This window comes from Grus americana, chromosome 4 (assembly GCF_028858705.1).
Source record: "Grus americana isolate bGruAme1 chromosome 4, bGruAme1.mat, whole genome shotgun sequence".
Taxonomy (NCBI): Eukaryota; Metazoa; Chordata; class Aves; order Gruiformes; family Gruidae; genus Grus; species Grus americana.
The window spans coordinates 779,100-800,996 of record NC_072855.1 but is presented as its reverse complement, the minus strand read 5'-3'; the positions used below and the strand labels follow the sequence as shown (position 1 = coordinate 800,996).

At 61.8% G+C, this 21,897-nt stretch overlaps 1 protein-coding gene across 9 annotated transcripts in view; it reads right to left on the bottom strand.

Moving 5' to 3' along the window:
• Window positions 1–18,175, bottom strand: part of DYSF (dysferlin) — a 107,430-nt gene extending 89,255 nt beyond the window's left edge. For 2 of the 9 annotated variants that reach the window (XR_008576832.1, XM_054823719.1), the window contains exons 1-19: window positions 15,412–16,096; window positions 13,173–13,228; window positions 11,953–12,044; window positions 8,688–8,793; window positions 7,652–7,766; window positions 7,310–7,503; window positions 7,022–7,150; window positions 6,286–6,348; window positions 6,051–6,101; window positions 5,928–5,958; window positions 4,772–4,887; window positions 4,434–4,560; window positions 4,010–4,113; window positions 3,092–3,160; window positions 2,966–3,009; window positions 2,754–2,836; window positions 1,454–1,495; window positions 633–748; window positions 205–318 (exon numbers count right to left, since the gene is read on the bottom strand). Coding sequence is in view for 8 of the 9 variants with exons in the window: in XM_054823719.1 (XP_054679694.1) it covers window positions 205–318; window positions 633–748; window positions 1,454–1,495; window positions 2,754–2,836; window positions 2,966–3,009; window positions 3,092–3,160; window positions 4,010–4,113; window positions 4,434–4,560; window positions 4,772–4,887; window positions 5,928–5,958; window positions 6,051–6,101; window positions 6,286–6,348; window positions 7,022–7,150; window positions 7,310–7,503; window positions 7,652–7,766; window positions 8,688–8,793; window positions 11,953–12,044; window positions 13,173–13,228; window positions 15,412–15,505 (1,746 nt within the window). In the remaining variant the exon portion in view is untranslated. Of the gene's footprint in view, window positions 1–204; window positions 319–632; window positions 749–1,453; window positions 1,496–2,753; window positions 2,837–2,965; window positions 3,010–3,091; window positions 3,161–4,009; window positions 4,114–4,433; window positions 4,561–4,771; window positions 4,888–5,927; window positions 5,959–6,050; window positions 6,102–6,285; window positions 6,349–7,021; window positions 7,151–7,309; window positions 7,504–7,651; window positions 7,767–8,687; window positions 8,794–11,952; window positions 12,045–13,172; window positions 13,229–15,411; window positions 16,097–18,062 lie in introns of those variants that run through there. The other 7 variants (XM_054823724.1, XM_054823727.1, XM_054823723.1 and 4 more) reach the window with 5 other exon arrangements.
• Between the last annotated feature and the right edge of the window lie 3,722 nt (window positions 18,176–21,897).

Below are 21,897 nucleotides of genomic sequence, written 5' to 3'. Positions count from 1 at the left end.
CTCAGACAGAGCAAGCTGGACACCTTGGGATGGAAACGCAGCTGGAGACACCCTCCAGGAGCTCACCAACCACTCCACTGCCCACAAGGCATCACCCAACCAGGACCAACACCCGCCCCCCTTCCCTAGTGCCGCACATGCCGTGTTGCCGGAGGGCCAACCCCAGAGCCCACGGGCTCGGATACCCCACAGACACCCCGTTACCTCCACCCGTAGGATGTCATCCGCAGAAATGTCCTCCACCTTCTGCTCCACGTGCTCCACCAGCTTGGTCTCCAGCTCCACCAGCATCCTGCCGCGATACGCGACTCCCTCGCCCTTGGGGTAGACCAGGGACAGGCGTCAGGACCCCGGTGCCCCCTCCCCGCAGGTGAGCTCTGCCTTTGCTTTCAGCGGGCGTCACCGCAGAGGAGCGAGATCAGGCAAAGTATTTCTGCAAGCGCTTCCAGGCAGGGAGCAGTTGGGCAGCAGAGCAAGATCAGGAGGTGTTTAGCCAGCGGGAATAGCCAGGGAGAGAGAAAACGCAGCGCAGGCTCCTGATAACAAAGCCAGTTTGGGTTAATAGCAGCTTTCTTTTGGCAAGGAGGGGTCGTGGTTTATTTGAGGTTGTGCTGGAAAGAAGCCGACATCACCTTTCCTAAATTGAGCGTCTCGTAAGGGTCGGGGAAGCCGGTGAACTCCCGGGGGCTGCCGTAGAGGTTGATATAGCAGGGACCGAAGGTCGGCAGGAACCCGAGCCCGTCGTCCGCTGGGGACCGCGGGGGAAAAGAGCCATTAGAGAGTCCCGAAGGCACCTCGGGGACGCGTCCCGCGGGGCTTCGCTGCGGGACCACGGGGACCACATGCGCGCGGCTGGAGGCCACCAAAATATTGCGGGTTTTCAACCCCTTTGAGTCCTATGACCGCTTACCTTCGTGTAGGAGAAAGACAAGGCGGGTGTGAGGCTGTGCAGGGGGGCACAGAGCTTCCCGGTCCCAGGATGGGTCTCCAGAGAAGGAGAGCATCGCTTTGCTGGTGTGAACCAGCGTAGGGGATTGACACCAGCCAAGGAGCTGGCCCCGTGCTCCCCTTAAGGCAGCAAGAGAGCGCCCGGAAGAGAAAGGCTCATTTTTATGAAAACTCGAGCAGAGGGAGCAGCGAAGGGGCAGAAATCGTTTGCAGGGTCCCGCTCTGAGCTCCCTGCGCACAGCTGGCTCGGCACACAGCACACGCTCGACCACGCAGACATCGCTGCCTGACAGGGACACCCCAAAACCACCGAGGGGAAGGGCAGTGGAGCCCTTTCCCCGCTCCCGCAGGGCAGGGGAGGCCACGTTGGAGCCGTCCCCTTCTCCCACCCGGGTGTCCGGGCACGACGCAGCCGACGCTGCCCCGGGTCCCGCCCTGACGGCGGCTGAGCCGGCAAAAGGATTACCAAGCGGCGATCGCAAACCGAGAGGCTAAGGGGACGTACGGTCTGCGGCTTTCAGAGGCTTGGTGAGAGCAGGAAACTCATCTGAGGCACAAAGAAATGGAGAGAGGTTAGGAAGGGCTGGAAAAGGAGGGAGGAGGAAGGACGGAGGGTTAGGGGAAATGAGGATGGATGCTCTCATGGGCTTTTGGTGCCAGCAGCCACTAGAGAGACAGAGAGAGAAAGGGGGGGGTTGTTACATCGCCCTATCGCCCTTCCAGAGGCTGCAGGATTGGTGTGAAACACCAGGATTTGAGCATCCCTGAAGGATGCTCCGCGTGTCGCAAAAGCTGGATGGAGCCGCGGTCCCCAGCACCCCCTCGGGACGCAGCAGGTCTCAGCGGTGGGGTGGGGTGTGCCGGTGCCAGGCAGACCCCTCGCAGCCTCCTCTTCCCCCCCCAGCCCCTCTCTCTCTCTCTCCAGGCCGGCCCAGGAGCCGCACTTCAGCTGGGGACGAGGGGGGCTGCACACACAGGCACTGCGGTGGAGCCCAGCGCTGCACCCCAACTCCACACCAGCGTGCACGGCCGGGCAGCGCTCGTGGGGATGCTCGTGGTGAGGCGGGGGGGTTGCAGGGCACCCCAGAGTCTCAGAGCTGCACAAAGCAACGGGAGCAGGGCGAGGAGAGCCCCGACGGGGTTGCAGATGCCACCAGAGCTCGTCAGCAGCAGGAGATGCTCGTGCGGGTTAGGGCGGTCTCTGCTCTCGGCAGCCCCGTACGCGTGTCCCAGGTCCCTGCCCTCCCGCTCAGCACAGGTGACACAGCCAGTGTCCCCCAACCGATCCCTGCGAGCGCCTCCGCGGTGGTCCTTCACTTCGGAAAGCGCCTGGGACTTGAAACAGCACCCTCAGCGCAAGCGGGACCCGAATCCCCATCCCACCCCATGACAGCCCCTAAACGCCCCCCAAGGAGGAGCCACCAGCAGGGGCACCACTGGTGGGACGTGGCATCTTCCAGTGCCGGTGACACCGCTGCCCATCACCAACCACGCAGGGGACCGCAGCCGCCTCCGCGCAGCAACGAGAAGAGGCGACCAAACCTGGGGCACACCACGGCCCTGCCGCCATCCCAACACCCCTGGGAGGACCTGAAGACCTCTGAAACCACGAACCAGGAGGGGCCAGGTCCAGCCAGAAGACAGACCAGAGGACGGAGCAACCCCCGGCACCTCCAGCACCGGCGACTCGGCAGGGACCATCACGCCTGTGACATCCTCCAAGCCAACGCCAACCTCCAGCCACGAGCATGCAGTGCTCCTCCGCGGCCATGCACCCCAAATCCCGTCCTGCTGCCCCCCCTTACCCTCCAGCTCCCCGCCGGGGGCCGAGATCTTGGACATGCAGAGGTAGGCTGTGCCGATGATATCGTTGTGCGTCAGACGGTCCCTGCAACACAACCCGTGATGCCATCGCGACGTGGACCCGGGGTGGGGGGGGTTGCCCGTGGGGTCTCCCCCTGTCCGTCCCACTCCTCCAGCTCAGGCAGCTGCCCCGGTGAGCCCCCTCCCCGCTCACCAGTCGGTCACCCGGATCCTCAGCTTCTCACACATGGAAGGGAACTGGGGAAAGAGGCAGGGAGAGGAGCGGTGAGCAGCGGGAGGGTCGGGCGGGTGGGGGGCCGTGGTGGGCACCCACACTCACCATCGCCGGCAGCGTCAGGCGCTGGTTCCACTGCGGGTTGGCGTTCTTCTCCAGGATCCTCGAGTAGAGCTGGAGGTGCGAGATGGGGACAAGAAGTCAGTGCTTGCAGCAAAGCAGGGCTGCCGCACGCCACGTCCAGGGGGCTGGAAAGTCCCAGGTTCCCCAAAATACAGACAACATACAGCGGGTGGCCCGGCGGGGCTCTGCACGGCGTGGGTAACCCTCTCTGCGTGGGAGGCAGAGGATGCTATGGGCTGCTCAGGGATCTCGTCCCCCACCCCAGGACCACCAGAAACTCACCCCCTTCCCGCTGTGGCTGCTCAGAGCAATGGCCCAACCCTCGGGGCACCGTCCCCAGGGGAAGATTTACGGGCAGAGGGAACTTTCAGCCCATTAGCGCTGCTGCAGATCGAAAGACGAGCGGCGGCTCGTGGGCGTATTGCTCGGCGAAGGCGCCGGAGGGGACCCGGCAGCGAAGGGAGCGGGATGGGGCTCTGCAAAGCCACCGGAGCCACCTCCCCACCTTGGCTGGTCACGGGGGGGGGACGTTCGGTGGCGTGGGGACACCAGCCACTCACTTCAGGCAGCGCCAAGAGCAGCACAACCCTCAGCTGCTGCACCATCCCCTTCCCCGGGGGTTCAGCCTCTCCATCCCCGTTTGTAGCGCAACAGCACCACGAAGAGCCCAGCGAAGAAATTACTGCGGAGCAGCCGGGTGGCTCCGCTCAGCACATCAGCCGGGCTGCAGGACACCGCGATGCCGGGGGAAACACGACCGGGCGTGACAAGGACTGACGGGACCTTTGCAAACGCTCCAGCAAAGCAAAGGACCAAATTTTCCCCATGCTGGGACCCGATTTTCCCCGTGCACGGCTGCCGGCCCAGCCGAGGGACTGGGGGGGGGGCTGCCCCGCTCACCGTCTTGCCCGCAAAGCTGACTTCCACGAAGGGATCAACCAGGTTCTTCTTGTTGCTCTCGAAACCGAAGATCTGCCTGACGTTGTCCATGACGGCGTCGTCCACTGGGAGGAGAAGGAGACGCTGAAAGCCCATGGAAGCACGCGGCGGCCGGGCGGCTCTCCGGGCAGGCTGTCCCACCAGCCGGGCTGCGCGTCTCCACTGAGCCAGGTGGGGAGGAGCAGGACGGTAAAACCAGTTTGCACCACCAGTAACAGACTTATCTCCCAGTACGTTACGACTGACCGATATCTGCAAGGTCTTTGGACCAAGGCCATGGATAAAGTTTCCTTATCCGCACCCTCGCCCCTCGCCGGCACGTTGCAACCCGCTGCAGTGCCAAGGGCCGGATCCGGCGCCCTCAGCCCCGCGAGGAAACACTTACTTTGGGGCAAGTCTTCGGCTTTGAAGATCTTCAGGCAGAAGTGGGCCCCTCTCAGGGTGACCCCGGTGGGGCGCAGCAGGTTGCCCTCAATGTCTTCCTTGTCTTCGGAGACTTCCTTCTTCTCCAGCTGCAGGACAACAGGACAAGAGGAAAACACGACCGAGCTTCCCAAAAGTCCTGAAATAAGCAGCAAAACCCCAAAATCCAGCACCTTGCCCCCAAAATGGAGGAAGATCAAAGCCGCAGCTTCCCCGGGAACAGGCGTGGGGTTTGATGGCCCAGGGTGGTGGAGTGCCACGTCGGAAGGTCCCCCCCATCGCGGCCGGGGCGATACTCACAGGAGCTTCATCTCCAGGCCCCAGCACGAATAGGCTGACCTTCAGGTAGCCCTTGGCCCCCGCCGAGAAGTCCTCCGGGTCCGAGAGCAACAGCCACTTCCTGAGGAAAGCGTGTTCTAGGGGAGACAAGAGACCGAGAGCCACGTGCTGGGCCTCAGGCACGCAGGGAGACGGCTGCGAGCACGCTGCTGCGCGGCGGGCTCATAATAAATGTTACGTTTTCTGTAGGAGAGAACAGAGAATGTAGAGAAGGGGAAGAAAAAGGGAAGGAAAGGGAACGGGAGGAGAGGGGAAAGGAGAGGGGAGAGGGGAGAGGGGAGAGGAAAGGAGAAAGGAAAGGAGAAAGGAGAGAAAGGAAGAAAAGGAAAAGGAAAAGGAAAAGGAAAAGGAAAAGGAAAAGGAGAAAAGGGAAAAAGGAGAAAAGGGAAAAAGGGAAAAAGGGGAAAAGGGGAAAAGGGGAAAAGGGGAAAAGGGGAAAAGGGGAAAAGGGGAAAAGGAAAAGGAAAAGGAGAAAGGAGAAAGGAGAAAGGAGAAAGGAGAAAGGAGAAAGGAGAAAGGAGAAAGGAGAAAGGAAAAGGAGAAAGGAAAAGGAGAAAGGAAAAGGAGAAAGGAAAAGGAAAAGGAAAAGGGAAGACTATTTCAGGGGGAAGGGACCTACAACGATCATCTAGTCCAACTGCCTGACCAGTTCAGGGCTGACCAAAAATTAAAGCATGTAATTAAGGGATTTGCCTCGTAGTTCTTAACTCTTTATAGCTAAAATCAGTGAGCTTTTTGCTGCAGTGATTGGGGTAGGAAATTTTTTATGAGCATTATTTTCTCTTCTTTGAGATAAAAGATAAAAGATAAAAGATAAGATAATGAGCCAGACTCAAGACAAAAGAGAGTGAGCTGGGCTGCACTGGTGGGGCTTTCTGCCAGCGAGCTGGCGGCACAAGGATTTGAAATCCTCCAAGGACGCACGTCTTGGGCGAGGGAAGAGCAACGGGCGGTGACGATGGACACTGGGACACGTCTGGGTTCATATGGGGGGGAGCTGTAATGTCTGCATGTGTCTCCCCGACGTTTGGCCCAAAAAAAGGGGTTCCCAAAGCCACCTCCCCGCCAGCCGCAGGAGGTGACCCTGGCCCGGACCCCGGCCACCCGCTGGGCTCACTTGGCTCGGAGTAAACGGTCTCGACGTCCATCTGTGCAATAAAAGGAAAAAGAAATGTCAGCGTTCACCCCGTGGGTCAGCGTGGCGGAAAACAGCGGGGGACAGGAGAGAGGGTGTCCTTACCCGAAACTCCCCGATCACCGAGTCCGTCCGGAAAGACCGGGAGTCTACAACCTGTGGAATGAAAATAAGGAAAAATGGTAAATCCAGCCCAAACCCCCCAGGGTGGAGGACCCCCATGTGCCCTCCTGGGAAATGGGGACGTTTTCCTGGGCACGGTGGGGAGGGGGACGGGACGGCAGCCCTGAGCATCGCCCCAGCGCCCCCGGGGGCAGGGCTGACGTGTGCTGCAGCTCACCGTGATGAAGATGGGCACGTCGAACAACTCCGCCGGCGACTCGAAGACGTTGAAGAAGAAGGTCTGTAGGAAAGAGGGGTGAGGGTGCGAGGCGGAGGTCTGCCCCAGCCTCCCCCCCAGCCTCTCCCATGCCCCTGACTCCGCAGGGTGGAGCCTCCCCCCCTCCCCGTTTGGAGGGACCTCAACCCGTTAATAGCAACGGCCTCCCGAAGGGGCGTTGGTGCACCCCGACGAGCAACATCCTCCGCTTTGCTTTTGCTGGGCTGGTTGACAAAAAGCACCCCCAGACCCGCTCTCCTGGGGGTCTCCAGCCAAAGCCCGGGGGCAGTTGGAGCAGGCTTTGGGGACAGCCCAAAAAGCAGGCTTGGGGCATCACCGCGGGGACGCGGCTGGGGACGAGCACCTGCAGCCGCCTGAGCACACCCATCCTGCGCGCCTGGCCGCGTTGCGCACCCCTGCCCGCGCGCAGCCCTGCCTGGGACACGCCACCAGGATGGCACCGGCACCTCTGGGACACGTGAGCCACCTCGGGAAGGTGACCGAGATGAGCCCTGCACGAAGGCAGGGGATGCTGGACCTGCCAAAGGGCTCCCTGCTGCCGTCGCAGCTTCTCTCCCGTTGAAGTCCCCGTCGCCACATCCCTGCCTCTGGGCTGCTCCGGGGCTTCCATCCCTCAGACCCCAACCCGAGCCTTCCCTGACACCCCCGGGCACACGCGGGGCAGAGACCCCCTCACCTCGTCAAAGAAGGGGCTGTTGCCTTTGCGTATCCTGGTCCTCTTGGTCTGCCCGGCGGCCGTCACCTTCACCACGGGCCTGATGTTGACCCCGGGGAGCTGCCGACCCTCGATGACCCTCACCCTGATCTGGGACGGGAGGGAGGACAGGGCAGTGGGTCACTGGGGTTGCTCCTACCCTGGGATGGGCACCTCGGGGGGCACCTCTCAGGTGATGAACCCCCCCAATGGGACAGGGTGGGGAGGTGGGTTCAGGAGAGCGGCTCATCCCCACCCGCCTCATCGCACCTGGAAGTCCTGTGGCTTGTTGGATAGAGGCTTTTTGGGCGAGCTCCTCCTCCGCTTCACCCCCTGGACGTGGTGCACGGGGGGCTTGCGGGGCAGCGAGGGGGGCTCGGACCCCGGCGGCCCCGAGGAGGAGGAGGGCTCCGTCTCATCCCCCGTCGCCGCCTGATCCTCCGTGTCCTCCTCTCCGGCCGTCTCTGCGTGGGGCGAGAAAGGAGATGGAGGATGCGGGCAAGGTGGGACCAGGCGTGGTGGGACTGTAGGGTGAGGGGTCTGGCTGGGGAGAACGTGATGCCACGGGGGGACGCGTCCCTCCCGGTGCTGCACGTGAAGGTTTCTGGTTACCAGTGACTGTGTCGGGCTCAGCAGCAGCGGGTGCCGGCTCAGGGGGGGCTGGAGGGGGAAAGAGGGGGACGGCTCCCGGCGGGGGGATGTAGGACACTTGCAGGATGAGGAAAGCCTGGAAAAAAAAGGAAATATTCATTATACAGGAGTCCAGGAATGCTCCCCGGGGCCTGAGCCTCGGTGCCAGATGCCACCCACGGTGTCCTGCCCTGGCGTGGGGGATGCAGCCGAAAACGCGGCAGCAACGCAGCAAATGCCAGGAAAAAGGGGCAGAGCAGAGGGACGACAGGGAGAGGTGTCCCGGGACCCACGGGGGCACCAGGGACACGTGGGGTCCCAGCGGGGTGACCACCCAGCCCCCATCCCACTAGACGGCAGCCCCAGGCCGGGCTGAGCCGAGGCCGGACGCTGCATCCGCCGGGAAGGGAGCGGGAGGGAGGGAGGTGCTGAGGCAGAGCCGGGGGGAGCTGGGCAGAGAGGAGCTGCGGAAAGGGAGAGGCAAGATCGAACTGGCTGCGAGGGACGCTCCCAGTGCTCCCCGCAGAGCCCGCCGCAGGGCTACAGCCCCCGCAGCACCTGCCTTGCAAAGGGGTTTGACCCATCTGCTGCTGGGGTGTCCCAGCAAAGCACCGGGGTGTCCCAGCAAAGCACCGGGGTGTCCCCAGCAAAGCACCGGGGTGTCCCCAGCAAAGCACCAGGGTGTCCCCAGCAAAGCACCGGGGTGTCCCAGCAAAGCACCGGGGTGTCCCCAGCAAAGCACCGGGGCATCCCAGCAAAGCACCGGGGTGTCCCCAGCAAAGGTCTCCCCAGGTGAGGAGGAGAGGGGGACACGCGGGATGCGGGGAGGGGAGTCCCCCAGCACGGCACAGGAGCACGGGCTGAGCGGGTTCCTGCTGCCCCCCTCCCCGAGCCACTGATTTTGCTCCTTGAAAGGTAAATCGCAAAGCCAACGAGCCCAGGATGGGACAACTGGTGACCAACTGGGAGCGGAGCTGGCAGGGGCAGTGCTCGTACTGGTCCCCGCGCAGGGACTCACCCCAGTGCTCTGCTTCTTGGTGTCCAGCAAGGGGAGGTTGTAGGAGGCCGCCAGGCTGGGGGAGGACAGGACATCTCGCAGGGGCACTCGGGCTTCTCCCAAAAACCTGGGGGCGAAGAGCAAGGAGGGTGTCGGCAGGGGAAGGGGCCAGGGGCCCACGGCCGGTGCAAACCCGGGCACCAGCGACCGACCTGGAGGGCAGCGGGGGGGGGAACAGCCGCCAGCATCCCCATCGGGGAGGACGGGAACAGGCGTCGGGTGACTCAGACCCAGCCCAGGTGAGACAACCAGGATGAGCACCTCTGGGGACTTTGTCCCCTTTTTATCAAGGAAAAGCACCTAAAAGTTCCCGCTGAGGAACCGGGAGCCACAAACCGAAGCGCTGATGGATTTTTCTTTGCTGACAGAGAAAACGGAGACACAAGGGGTTGGGGGTTTCACTGGAGGGGGGTGAGGTCAGAGCTGGCAGCCGAGGCCGGTGGCTGTGTGCCACCAGGCTCCAGGTGGATTTCAAACCACCATAAAACCGATTTTCCCCTACTGATTTCAGCATCTCCCTGCGCCATCCCACCTCCCGCCCCAGCCAGCAGCGCCGGTTCCCCTTCGGACCAGGGCTGGCCGGGAAGCAGGTCCGGTGGTGCTGCCCAGCTCCTCCCCACCCAGAGCCAGCAAAGCCCTCAAACTGCTTTGTCCTGCCCCAACAGCATGATGAGACCATGGGGCAGATCCTCCTGGAAGACATGACAAGACATGACAAGACATGACAAGACATATGGAAGGCAGGGAGGTGATTAGAGACAGCCAACGTGCCTTCAGCATGGGCAAATTGTGCCTGACTAATCTGGTGGCCTTCTACGATGGAGTGACTGCATCAGTGGACAAAGGAAGAGCTACAGATGTCATCTACCTGGCCTTCTGTAAGGCCTTTGGTATGGTCTTCAACAACATTCCTAACTCTAATTTAGAGATCTGGGTTTGATGGATGGACTGTTAGATGGATAAGGAATCGGCTGGGTGATGGTGTCCAAAGAGTTACAGTCAACAGCTCAATGCCCAAGTGGAAACCAGAAATGAGTGGTGTTCCTCAAGGGTCTGTACTGGGACCAATATATTGAATATCTTCATCACAGACGTACACAGTGGGACTGAGTGCACCCTCAGCAAGTCTGCAGATGACACCGAGCTGAGTGGTGCAGTTGATATGCCAGAGGGAAGGGATGCCATCCAGAGGGACCTGGACAGGCTGGAGGAGTTCAACAAGGCCAAGGTCCTGCACGTGGGTCGGGGCAATCCCAAGCACAACTCCAGGCTGGACAGGGAATGGATGGAGAGCAGCCCTGAGGAGAAGGACTTGGGGTGTTGGGGGATGAAAAGCTCAACAGGACCCAGCAATGTGCGCTGGCAGCCCAGAAAGCCACCCGTGTCCTGGGCTGCGTGTCCAGCAGCGTGACCAGCAGGTCGAGGGAGGGGATTCTGCCCCTCTGCTCCGCTCTGGGGAGACCCCCCTGCAGTGCTGCGTCCAGCTCGGGGGTCCCCAGCACAAGAAGGACATGGAGCTGTTGGAGCGAGTCCAGAGGAGGCCACGGAGATGATCCCAGGGCTGGAGCACCTCTGCTATGGAGACCTCAGGCTGAGTTGGGGTGGTTCAGCCTGGAGAAGAGAAGGCTGCGGGGAGACCTTAGAGCCCCTTCCAGTCCCTGCAGGGGCTCCAGGAAAGCTGGAGAGGGGCTGGTGCCAAGGGCAGGGAGTGACAGGCCAAGGGGAATGGCCTGAAGCTGCAGGAGGGGAGATGGAGATGGGATGTGAGGCAGAAATCCTTCCCTGTGAGGGTGCTGAGGCCCTGGCACAGGGTGCCCAGAGAAGCTGTGGCTGCCCCTGGCTCCCTGGCAGTGTTCAAGGCCAGGTTGGATGGGGCTTTGGGCAACCTGGGCTAGTGGAGGGTGTCCCTGCCCATGGCAGGGGTGGCACTGGGTGGGCTGTGGGGTCCCTGCCCACCCAAACCATGACATGATTTTGAAACTTCAGACAGCAAGAGCAGCTGAGACAGGGCGGTAATTGCTTGTCACCGTTAATTGCCCCGTTTGCCCTTTGCGGCACCCGTGTGGACGGGCAGGCTGGTATTTTCTCCCAAGGGAAGAGCAAAAACCCACCATCATCTTCGTGATGAAGAGGGGAGCACTCACAAGAGCGTCACGGTCCCTGTGGGTCGTGGCAGAGCGGCTGCTCCCCATGCAGGCAGACGAAATGTCCCCGCGCCGGGGGCCAGCACCCCTCTCCCACCTTCCCCTCGCTATTTATAGAGACGCACGACGCCACCGAGCTGAACCGGACCCAGTTTCCACCTCCCTTGGCCTCTGGCCCAAGAGCAAGTCCAGCATCGTCTCCAGCCCTGGAAACGGGATCCTTCGCGCTGGGGCCGTCCTTCCCATCCCAGCCGGAGCAGGGCAGCGGGTTCCCACCCTCCGCTGCCCAAAAATAAATGACTTCCTGTATTTTTTCCCCTGTGCGAGCAGCGATCCCGGCTGGAGGAGCCCCGCACGCAAATGGGGGCTGCTGGGCAGGGGGGAAGTGGCCGGGCTGGGTGTCCCGGGGCTGGAGGCGGCATCGCCGTCTGCTCTCGCCTTCCTTCCTGACGCAGCCACTGCAAGGAGGGAGACCCTGACCCCCTGGGGAAACCCCCGCTGTCCCGGAGCAGGGGGCACCAGGAACGGGGGGCACCGGGAGCGGGGGGTACTGGGAATGGGGGGTACTGGGAATGGGGGGTACTGGGAACGGGGGGTGCGGGCGCTGCCGTGAGAAAGGAAGCCACCTCAGGCCATTTGTTTTGCAAACGCCGCCCTTCCCAGCCCGGCCGGCGAAGCGCGTTCGGGAAAGGAGCTTGGCCGTCATCTCCCAGCTCCCCGGCCAAGTGCCCATCACCGGGGCCTCGTGGCGCCATGTCGTTCCCGGGGCGGGCGGCCGTGCTGGTGCGGCTGCCCGGGGGTGGTGGCCGGCACAAGGGTCCCTGTGTGCTCCCTGCCCTCCAAGGCTGGTTTTTTCTCCCCGGCTGTTGAGCGAAGCAGCCCAGAAATGCGGCTCTCGCCTCCCACCAGCCGCCCCCGCTGCGAAGGGCAGCCAGCGCCGGGGAGCAACGCCCGGAGCCCTGCGAGCGCCCAGAACCTCTCGCCACCCAGCCCGGCCCCGTCGTGCAAAGCCCTGGGCGTGCACGGGCTGTGCCGGTGACGGGCGCGGGGGGCTCACACCCGGCACCCGCCGCTTCTCCTACCTGTTTCTCCCCACGGTCTCGTGGTCTTTCACGACGACGGTGAGCTCGGCGCCCGGCTCCAGGGGAGCTCCCTTCAGGTCCCACTCAAAGCCCTGGGGGGGAGGAGAGAGGAGCCGGGATCAGCGGGGGGCCGCGATGCTCACACCGGTGTCGGTCGGCTCCGGCACCGCCGGGGGCTCTTGGAGGCGGAGAACCGAAACACGGGACCCACAGAAGCAGCGTGCCCTGGGACGACGTCCCCTCGTCACGGATTCAACGTGAAGGAGAAAACCACGGGAGCTGGCACACAGCGTTTCTGCACCAAAACAGCTAGTTTGCTCACCAAAACACCTCTTTCTTTTTCTTTTTTTTTCTTTTTCTTTTTTTTCTTTTTCTTTTTTTTCTTTTTCTTTTTTCTCTTTTTCTTTTTTTTCTTTTTCTTTTTTCTCTTTTTCTTTTTTCTCTTTCTTTTTTCTCTTTTTCTTTTTCTTTTTCTTTTTTCTTTTTCTTTTTTTCTTTTTCTTTTTTCTCTTTTTCTTTTTTTCTTTTTCTTTTTTTCTTTTTCTTTTTTTCTTTTTCTTTTTTCTCTTTTTCTTTTTTTCTTTTTCTTTTTTCTTTTTCTTTTTTCTTTCTCTTTTTTTCTTTTTCTTTTTTCTTTCTTTTTTCTTTCTTTTTTCTTTTTCTTTTTTTCTTTTTCTTTTTTTCTTTTTCTTTTTTCTTTTTTCTTTTTTTCTTTTTCTTTTTTTCTTTTTTTTCTTTTTCTTTTTTTTCTTTTTTTTTATTTTTATTTTTTTTTCTTTTTATTTTTTTCTTTTTATTTTTTTCTTTTTCTTTTTTTTCTTTTTCTTTTTTTTCTTTTAATTTTGACACATGAAAGCACGGATCAGTGCTAGACGGAAGAAGATGCTGGAAAAAAACATCCTCCCCTGGGCCAGGTTGATGAGTAAACCACACTTGTTTTCCCCTCGAGCTGCAATATTTTTAAACAGCTCCTTTTAACGTGCGTGCTCAGCCCTGATAAGATCTCGATGAAAGGGGAAGAGGCTGGAGCCAAGCGGAGCCAGCTCACTCCTCTGCCCCGTGCTGGGAATGCCCGTGACGGGGACCGTCCCCAAACCCTCTATCGGGCGGCAGCCCTGGGACACCCCCGGGGCCCCACAAGCCCACGCTGGGCTCGCGCCCGGGTCCCACGGCACCCTCCGTGCCCAGGCTGCTCCCCGTGGGGACGGGGACGCGCTCACCTCGTTCCATACGGGGTTCACGTTGTTCTTGATGACTTTAGTCTTCTTCTTCACCCCTGCAGGGAGCAACGCGCACGGGTCAGACCAGCTTCCCCACCAAACCGCGGGGCAAGACCCCAAAATTAAGCTCTGCGTCCCACGCGCAGGTGGGGTTCAGGGCCTCCAGCGACACCCGCAGCTCCCAGGAGCAGGATCGGGCCCCGCTCCTTGCACGCACGCTGCGCCACAGTGTGCACGGACGGGCGCCGGGGCCACGCTTCGAGCCCCAGCCCTGCCAGAGCCCGGCTGGAAAACCCCGGGCGAGCCTCCTCGGTGTGTCGTGCCTCAGTTTCCCCATGAGCAGGGCAGAGAGGGGGCTCCCAAAGGCTGCGGGGGGGTGGGCTGGAAGGTGCTGTGGGGAGCCCAGACATCCTCCTCCCTCCATCCGAACATCGGTACGGTCCCGGACAGGACCCAGACCCCTGTGACAGCAGGGGGGGGGGTTGACACCCCCAAAAGATGCGGAAGGGGATGCTGTCACCTGCTCCCCAGGGACAGGACTCCAGCCGTCCCAGGGAGCGGGGTCGGGCAGCGGCGGTTAAAGGCAGCCCAAAGCCAACGGCCGGAGGGGCCGCCGTGCCGGGGGGCTCCAGCCCTGCCTGGGGACACCCCCCCCCAACCGCCCCCCAAACCCACGACCCTCGGTCACATCGAACAGCGGCCAAACGCCCGCCGGGCCCCGAGGGGCCGCGTCACCGGAGGGAAGAGGAAAAGGAAGAGCTGAACAATAGCGGTGACTCAAAGCCCAGGGGACACCCGGCAGGCACCCCGCAGGGCCACGAGAGAGAGATAGAGAGAGAGAGATAGAGATATAGAGAGATTATAGAGAGATTATAGAGAGATTATAGAGAGATTATAGAGAGATTATAGAGAGATAGATATATAGATACATATAGGTACCCCAAGCTGGGGATATGGCACATGGGGCTGGCTGCTCACTCAAAATATTCTCTTTTCTTTTTTTTTTTTTTTTTAAATAGTTTTAGCATCGCTGCGTTAATATTTTCCTCCTGTTTCACCTCGTAAAGAGTCTCTGACCCCGAGCTGAACCGGCTGGAGCCGAGGCGGGGGAGGCAGAGCCACCATCGCGCTGGCACCGCACGTCTGGACAACGTCACCCAGCCGGGGAGACGCAGACACCCCGGATTTACGGCACGTCTCCGGGTTACGCCTCGTCTTCCCGGGACGCAGAGCCCCGGAATTCCCCCCCCCGCGCTCCCGGGGTCGTGATTTGGCCGGCGAGAGCTGCTTTGCGCCTCGGCGGCGGATGGAAGGAGCCCACCCTGGGCGAGCACCCGGCACCCACCGGGGGACAGACACATGGCGGGGGCCGGCAGCAGCACCGCTCCCCCCACCCACCCCACACAGCACAGGAAAGGCTGGGTCAGAAGCCACTCATCCCTTTCCTTATTTTTTTTTTTTTCTAAAAATGGACATTTTCCACCGACAGGAAACTGCTGCCAAAAAAAAAAAGCTACATCCTCCAGCGAACGCTTTCGAGGTGCAAAGGCAGCGCTCCCCTCCCGGGACCTCCATCCTCCGGTACCCACAGCAACGGAATAACCCCCTAGATAAGGGGTTATTCTTATCAATCTCATATTAGTAATTAAAAAAACCTTAATAAGAGCCAAGCACGAGAGCGACTGAGAGCACCCAAGGGTGCAGCACGCTGCAGCAAAGCTGGGTCCTGCTCTTTGCCGGGGCTCACCCCGACACCCCATCACTTTTATATGCCGTGACACTGGGTGACAGCACTAAATGACCATCCCCAAATCCCCCCCTCCAGGGAAAAATCCCCGCTGCCACCGAGGCAACGGCATTTCTCACTGTCCCCCCCACGACCCCGCGCACCCACAAAATCACGGAGGAAGAGGGGTAAGATTTACAGCCCACCCTCAGGGACCCTCAGAGACAGCGGCGTCACGCGTGTGAGCACGGCACGGGGATGCATCAGAGGGTGGGGATGGAGGGGACTACAGTGCTCGCAGTAGCGGGGTGCGGGGGGTGAATTTTGCAAGGATTTAGGACAAGGACGGAGCTTAGCAAAGCCCGGCTTCTGCGGGGCGCCCGGCCAGGACGTACGTCCTGGCCGGGCGCCCCGCAGAAGCCGGGCTTTGCTGAGAGGGGCTGCAAAAGCAGACAAGAATCTGGCAAAGCAATAAATCCTGCCCACCCCAGCCCAGATTTGGGGTCCCCTCACCTCGGAAAGTCAAGCTGGCCACCGGGTCGCTTTGTTTGTCCCCTTTCTCCAAGTTGGGGAGGTGGCTGGCTCGTTGGAGCAAGCAACGCAGCATGGCTTGGCGATGGAGCGGAGCACGGTGAAGAAGCCAAATCGGGCTCGGACCGGGGCAGGATCCGGCCACCCCCCCCACACACACTCACACCCACACCCACACCCCGTCTCGGCCCTCCCCGGCGGACGGAGGAGGTGCCCGGGAGGCGACACGATGCGCCTCGGCGCGGCCGCTCAGGAGGTTGCAAGACCCGGGATCCTGGGAACCGTGGGGGTGCCAACCACCCAGGACCCGGGGGTGCTGCGAGCTCCGGGGATGGTAAATAAATCACCGGGACCCTGGGGTGCTCCGAGCTCTGAGGATGCCCCAGCACCAGGATCCAGGGATGCTGCGAGCTCCGGGGATGGTAAATAAATCACAGGAATTCAGGGATGCTGCAAGCCCCGAGGATGCCTCAGCATCAGGATCCGGGGAGGTTGTGAACCCCAAGGATGATAAATAAATCACTGGGATCTGGGGGTGCTGCAAACCCCGAGGATGCCCCAGCACCAGGATCCGGGGGTGCTACAAGCCCCAGAGATGGTAAATTAAATTATCACGACCCGGGGATGCTGCAAACCTCAAGGATGTCCCAGCACGGGGATCCGGGGATGCTGTGAACCCCAGGGATGGGAAATAAATCACCGGGATCTGGGGATGCTGCAAACCCCAGGGACAGTCAATAAATCACTGGGATCCGGGGATGCTGCAAGTCCCTGCCCCAGCACCAGGATCCCGGGATGCTGCAAGTCCCGGGGATGGTAAATAAATCACTGGGCCCTAGGGACGCCCTGGGGATAGTAAATCACCAGGACCAGGGATGCTGGGACTTGGGGTGCTGCAAGCCCTGCGGGTGCCCGAGCACTGGGCCCCAGCGATGCTGCAAGCCCTGGGGATGGTAAATCACCAGGACTCAGGGATGCTGCAAGCCCCAAGGGTGCAAAAGCACAGGGACCTGGGTGTGCTGCAAGTTTGGGGTGACCAAGCGCCTGAACCCAGGGGTGCCCGAGCAGATGAAACACCACCGGGGATGCTGGAGCAGCAGGACATGGGAGGTGCCACACGCACAGGACCCCAGTGACGCTGGAGCACCAGGACCTCAGGGGTGACACAGCACAGGAACACGGAGCATCAGCACCTCAGGGACGGTGCAAGCTGGGGAGATCCCAGACCCAGGGATGCCACAGCACTGGGGACGCGTCTGCATGGGGGCCACGGAGAGGTCCTGCTGCTGGGGGGGGGGGGGGCCCCCGAGCACCCTGCAGCATTGGAGCCCCAGCTGGGCTCTCACCCCAAACCCATCTGCAGGGCGAGGCGCAGCCAGCACCCGCTCCCGGCCCCCCTGGGCCCCGCTGCCACCCCCTTCCCCGTCCCCTTGTCACAGCCCCTGCCTGCTGCCGGCTGGCGAGGACGGGGTGTACGGGCAGGAGGAAGCTGCTGCTCAGGCCCAGCAGGTGAGGGGCTCCCCACGACCGTGACCACGCACGGGGACACCGTGACAGTGGGACAGGGCCCCCCGTGCCACGAGGAAAGTGCCCCCCGCTGCAGAGCCAGGCAGGACTGCGGGAGGCAAGGCTGCAAGCGTGCTGACGCACGGCCCCTCTTCTCCTGCTCCTCTCACCCTGCTCTGCAAGCCCCAAAAAGATGCTTTTTCATCCCAAGGATGCCCGGAGTGATGCAAACAAGCTGCGACATGTCACACGCTGCCTCATTTCTCCCGTCACCCCTTGGCGGGGGGGGGGGGGATTCGGGAGCCAGGCTGGCACCAGATGGGTCCTGGAGGTCGCAGGATGCTTCCCCATGGCTGCGTCACCCATGTCACCACCCAGGGACAGGAGACCTGGGGGGGCCCAGCACGGCCCCCCCACCCTGCCCAGCCCCAGACACGGCAGAGCAACGGCTCAAGCGTGGGGTGCAGCCGAACGCGGCCTGCTGTGATGCCGGGGGGGGCAAAAATAAATCCCCGGCAGCAGGAAAGCTCTCCGGGCCAATGGACGTGGCTGGGGGTGTCGGGGTGCAGGCAGCGGGGCGGGGGGGCAGGGGGTGTCCGACCGGTCCCCAACACCCAACCGGTCCCGTGCACCTGTGGGACGTGGCGTGGGGCGGCCTTGCCCCCCCCCCCCGCCCACGGGGGTCACGGGGAAGGGATGCGGCGTCCCGGCCCCCCCCGAGCGGCGCAGAGGCCAGAAATAGCCCGGGCGGGCGCGGGTGCTGTCACCGCTCAGCTATGTCCCCCCCGGGCCCCCCCGGCAAGGAGGGAGCCTGGGGGGGGGGGGGGGCAGGAGGGTCCCCAAGCACCCGCTCCCGGCTGGGGGGGGCGAGGGTGGGCGCGGCAACGGGACCCACGGAGGGGGGGAGCTGCGTGGACAATGCACATCGTCGGGGGGGGGGGGCACATCAGATAGAGGGGGGCCCAGGTGATGGATGGGGGGGGCTGGCGATGTGACACACCCCACCCCCACCCCCCACACCCCCCGCTTTCAGCCGCCGCCGGGGCAGAGCCCGGTGCAACCTCCCCCCACTGCACCCCCCCCCCCCCCACGGTGCAAACCGCCCCCCCGCCGCAAAGCCCCCGCACCTCCGAAGCTGGCGGAGCAGTATGCATCGCTGATGTCCGTGTCCGGCGTGCGGACGTTTTCCGCGTGGAGGATGAAGACACGGAGCATCGCCCCGGCCCGGCCGCCTCCCGCCGCCCCGCTGCGCCCCCCCCCCCCCCCCCCCCGGTACCCGCCGCCCCCGCCCGGTTCCCGCCTCTCTTAAAGGGGAACGGCTGCGGCCGCGCCGGCTGCGGCCCCGGGCTGGATGCGGCCCCGCAGGCGGGGCAGGGAGGGAGACGACCCCCCCCGCACGGCCTTGGGGGGGGCTGGCAGCACCTCCCACCCCCCCGCAGCACGGGGGGACCCCGCGGGAGGGGGGTGCCGGGGTCCAAGCACCCCAAGCGGGGCAGGTAAGGGGGCTCTGTTCCCCCGCAGCAAGGGGGGACGGGGCACGGCAGACCATAAAACGCACACACACCCCCCCCCAGACCCCAAATGGGGTTCGGGCCCACGGCGGGGGCAGGGCCGGGAAGGGGCTGGAGACCCCCCCGGGTGCAGCCCCAGCCCCTCACCGTGACGCCGGGGCCAGGCCTGGGGGCCAACGCTACCCCCAGGGTGGGAAAAGGGGGGTCGGTGGGGGGGCTGAGCTACACGCAGGGTGAACCCTACAGCACCCCCCGAGAGCTGGGCACACGCCAACCCCCCCACGCAGGGGTCCCACGGGACTGGCCCATCCCGTGCCGGCAGCACCCGTGGGTGCGTGGGGAGCGTCCCGCTGCGCCTGCCCCTGCCTCAGTTTCCCCAGCTGGGGGAGGGGAGGAATTCTCTGGGTTTGGCCCAGCCGTGAGCAGCCGCGGTGACAGGTGGGGACGGCCACGGCCCCGGGACGGCCACGGCTATTTCGGGGAGGTTATTTTTACCCCCAGGTTTCCCAGCAAGCGGCCCAGCGAGGTCCCTCCCTCCCTCCCCGCCAGGCCGGGACCCCTCGCCCTGCTCCCCCCTCTTCTCTTTTTTACCCTCTTTAGCTTCATCTAAACCCATTTCCCGCTCCTCCTGCCAGGCACAAACCCACCGCACCGAAAACCACCGGCTGCGGTGACAGCGCAGGGATCGGCCACCAAAGCGGAAACCCTCAGGAAGCAGCAGCAGCGTAATCGCGTTGGGGTGAAGTGTAATTATCCGTGAGATTAAAACCGAAGGCTCTCGCAGGAGACAGCGTGGCCCAGCCACGGGGACGGGACACCCCTATCCCCTTCCCGCAGCTCCGTCCCCTTCGCTCCCCGCGTGTCCCTGCGACGTTTAGCACGAGGCCCCTCATCTGTCCGTCTCCCGGCTCAGCGGGAGCATCCCCGTCCCCATCGCGCTGCACCAACAGACCCCACGATCTCAGCCCTGCGAGCGCCGGTTCTTTTGTAAAACCCTCAAACGCCAACCCCGGGTACGGCGGCCGCCCGGCTGGGCTCCACGCGAGGCACAGGCGCTGCCCGGGAACAATCCTGCAAGGGCCGAGGAAAGGCTGTTGGGAAAGCGCCCTGGATTTCACTCAAGCCACCACGTCTGCAGGCGGCCGGCGGCAGCGTCCCTGCCAAGGGGACGGAGCAGGCAGCACGTGGCCATTTTAATTACGGGCAGCTCTGAGATGAGCCCCACGTGCAGCACCGACAGCCGCAGGACGAACTGAAGCAGCACGGGGCAGTTTGGGGAGCAGCGTTCAGAAAACCAGTACCAACTCATTCTGTAACCGTGTTTGAGGGGGTTTTACATCATTTTTTTTTTTTTTCACACCACCCTAGGGGAGAGGGACCTATTTTTTCCCCTTGAAATTCCCAATTAAGCAGTTCCCACAGCTGCTGCTCCTGGGGCTGCTGCAGCACGTACCTGGTTTTATCCGAGATGTTCCGGTGTCCCAAAGGGAATGGCCGGGCACAGGAGTGGCCAGGCAGCCACGGGCACAGGTGAAGGGGATGCGGAGCAGAACCAGGATTTACTGACCGAGTCTCCGTCCACGGACCCTGATGTCCTGGGCTGCGCTGTGCCTCGTGGCCAGATGGCAGACGATGCTGGATCCCACCTTCTCGGGTGCGGGAAGGTCCAGCAGCACCGTGGCTCCAGGCTGGGAGCAGGCAGGGCAGCTGAGCAGGCAGCGGAGCTACAGGCAGGGCGAAGCTGTCCCGGGTGATGGGCTGGGAGCCCCTGCTAGGGCTGTGCCGGGGGAGGCTGCCCAGGGCAGGCCCCTGCGGACCTCCTCCCATCTCAGATGGTTTCTCAGCATCTCTCTAGAAAAAGCTGTTTCTTTTAAAGCAAGAACGCTCGTAAAACCCCGTCAAGCTTGGTGCAGAAGGGTGGTTATCGCCCCAAAGCATTCGGGAGGACGAGCTGGGGCTGAGCCCCAAGTCCAGTCCCACTCAGGAGCGGAGCACGGCCGGGCAGGCAAGGCAGAGGACCCCAAGGGACCGGGGCGCTCACCGCTTCCTCCTCTTCCTCAGCCCTCCACACACTCAGCAAAGGCAACGCCAGACTGAAGCTCACGCGGCAGAAGCAGGAATGAAGAACATTGTTAAAGCAGCAAAGAGAAACCAGGGCAAGGATTCGCGTTCCTGACTGCAGAGGACTCTGACAGCTCAGGTGCAAACACACAGAGCTGCACGGTGACGGAGACGGGACTATTGGGGACAGAAAGCCACATCCCGCGCTCTGCCGTGAAGCCCCCGAGCTCTGCCGCAGCCGCAAAGCTCTGCTGATGCTTCCTGCACCTCCCTGCAGGCTCTTCGCGCTACATTCCACTTTGTACCCCGTTATTTAAGACAGGATTTTTAATTTCTCTTCTGTATGAACTGCTACTAACCCAACAGCACCTGGATAACTAAGCCAGAGTAATTAAGCGGTTAAATAACATCACACCGATCTCATCTGGGGACAGCAGTCAGTGGAGAGGGCAGAGGGAGATGGACGCACATGTGCACTCACTCACATGCACATTCTGACCCTGAATCACGCTCCCAGACTTGCCAAATATTTTCTGGTCTACCTCCAACAGTAATTTCGGAAGTTCTGTGATCCGCCTGTCGGAGAGCACGGCTGGTCTGTCAGCTGCACAAAGAGCCCGAAGCAAAGTCGTCTTTCTGGAGCCTTCAGAGAGGCTTTGTCCTCTCGGCACACAGGCATGGACTTCAGGCGGCGCACAGGCAGTTAGAGGCGTTTACCAGCTCAGAATCATTCAACGACTACAAGAAGCAGCGAGGTCCTGTAAGTCCGAGGGACTCGGTGGGATCGTCTCCAGTCAGGGAACGCATCTCGCGGCAGCCACACGTGGGTGCTTCCTTTGCGGAACCGTAACTTCGGTTTATTTTGGCGCCGTACTGACCAGCAGTCTGAAGGCAGGAGGATTTCTGTACCAGCTACAGCACAGGCAGGACCACCGAGTTCTCCTGTTGTCCTTGGACACACAGGAACACTTCTCTGTTCCTCCTCCAGGAAGGAGTTCGGCCACTGCCAAGCATCCAAAGTTTGAAGGAGTGGCAGAGACAACGGTGGATTTTAAAAAAAAAAAACAGGCTTTTAAATAAATGTCAAGCAGCTAGGTGAAAAATAAAAGCTCAAAGCAAAGCCAGTGCTGATCCAGAGCGTGATCCACTGTTAGGAGCACGCCAGCCAGAGACCCAGGCTCAGCACCAGCACCGTGCAACAGCAGATTACGAAGTTCAACCGCGCTGCCCAGTGCTCCGCAGGGTTTGACCCGCAGACTGGGACAAACTGGGGGAACACCAACCCAAAATAAACAAGCACACTCGGTCACCGAGGAGGAAGGGCAAGGGACAGTGACCTCCCTGGCTGGCTGGAACGGGCTCTGCTCCCCTCGATGGCTCCGGCTTTATC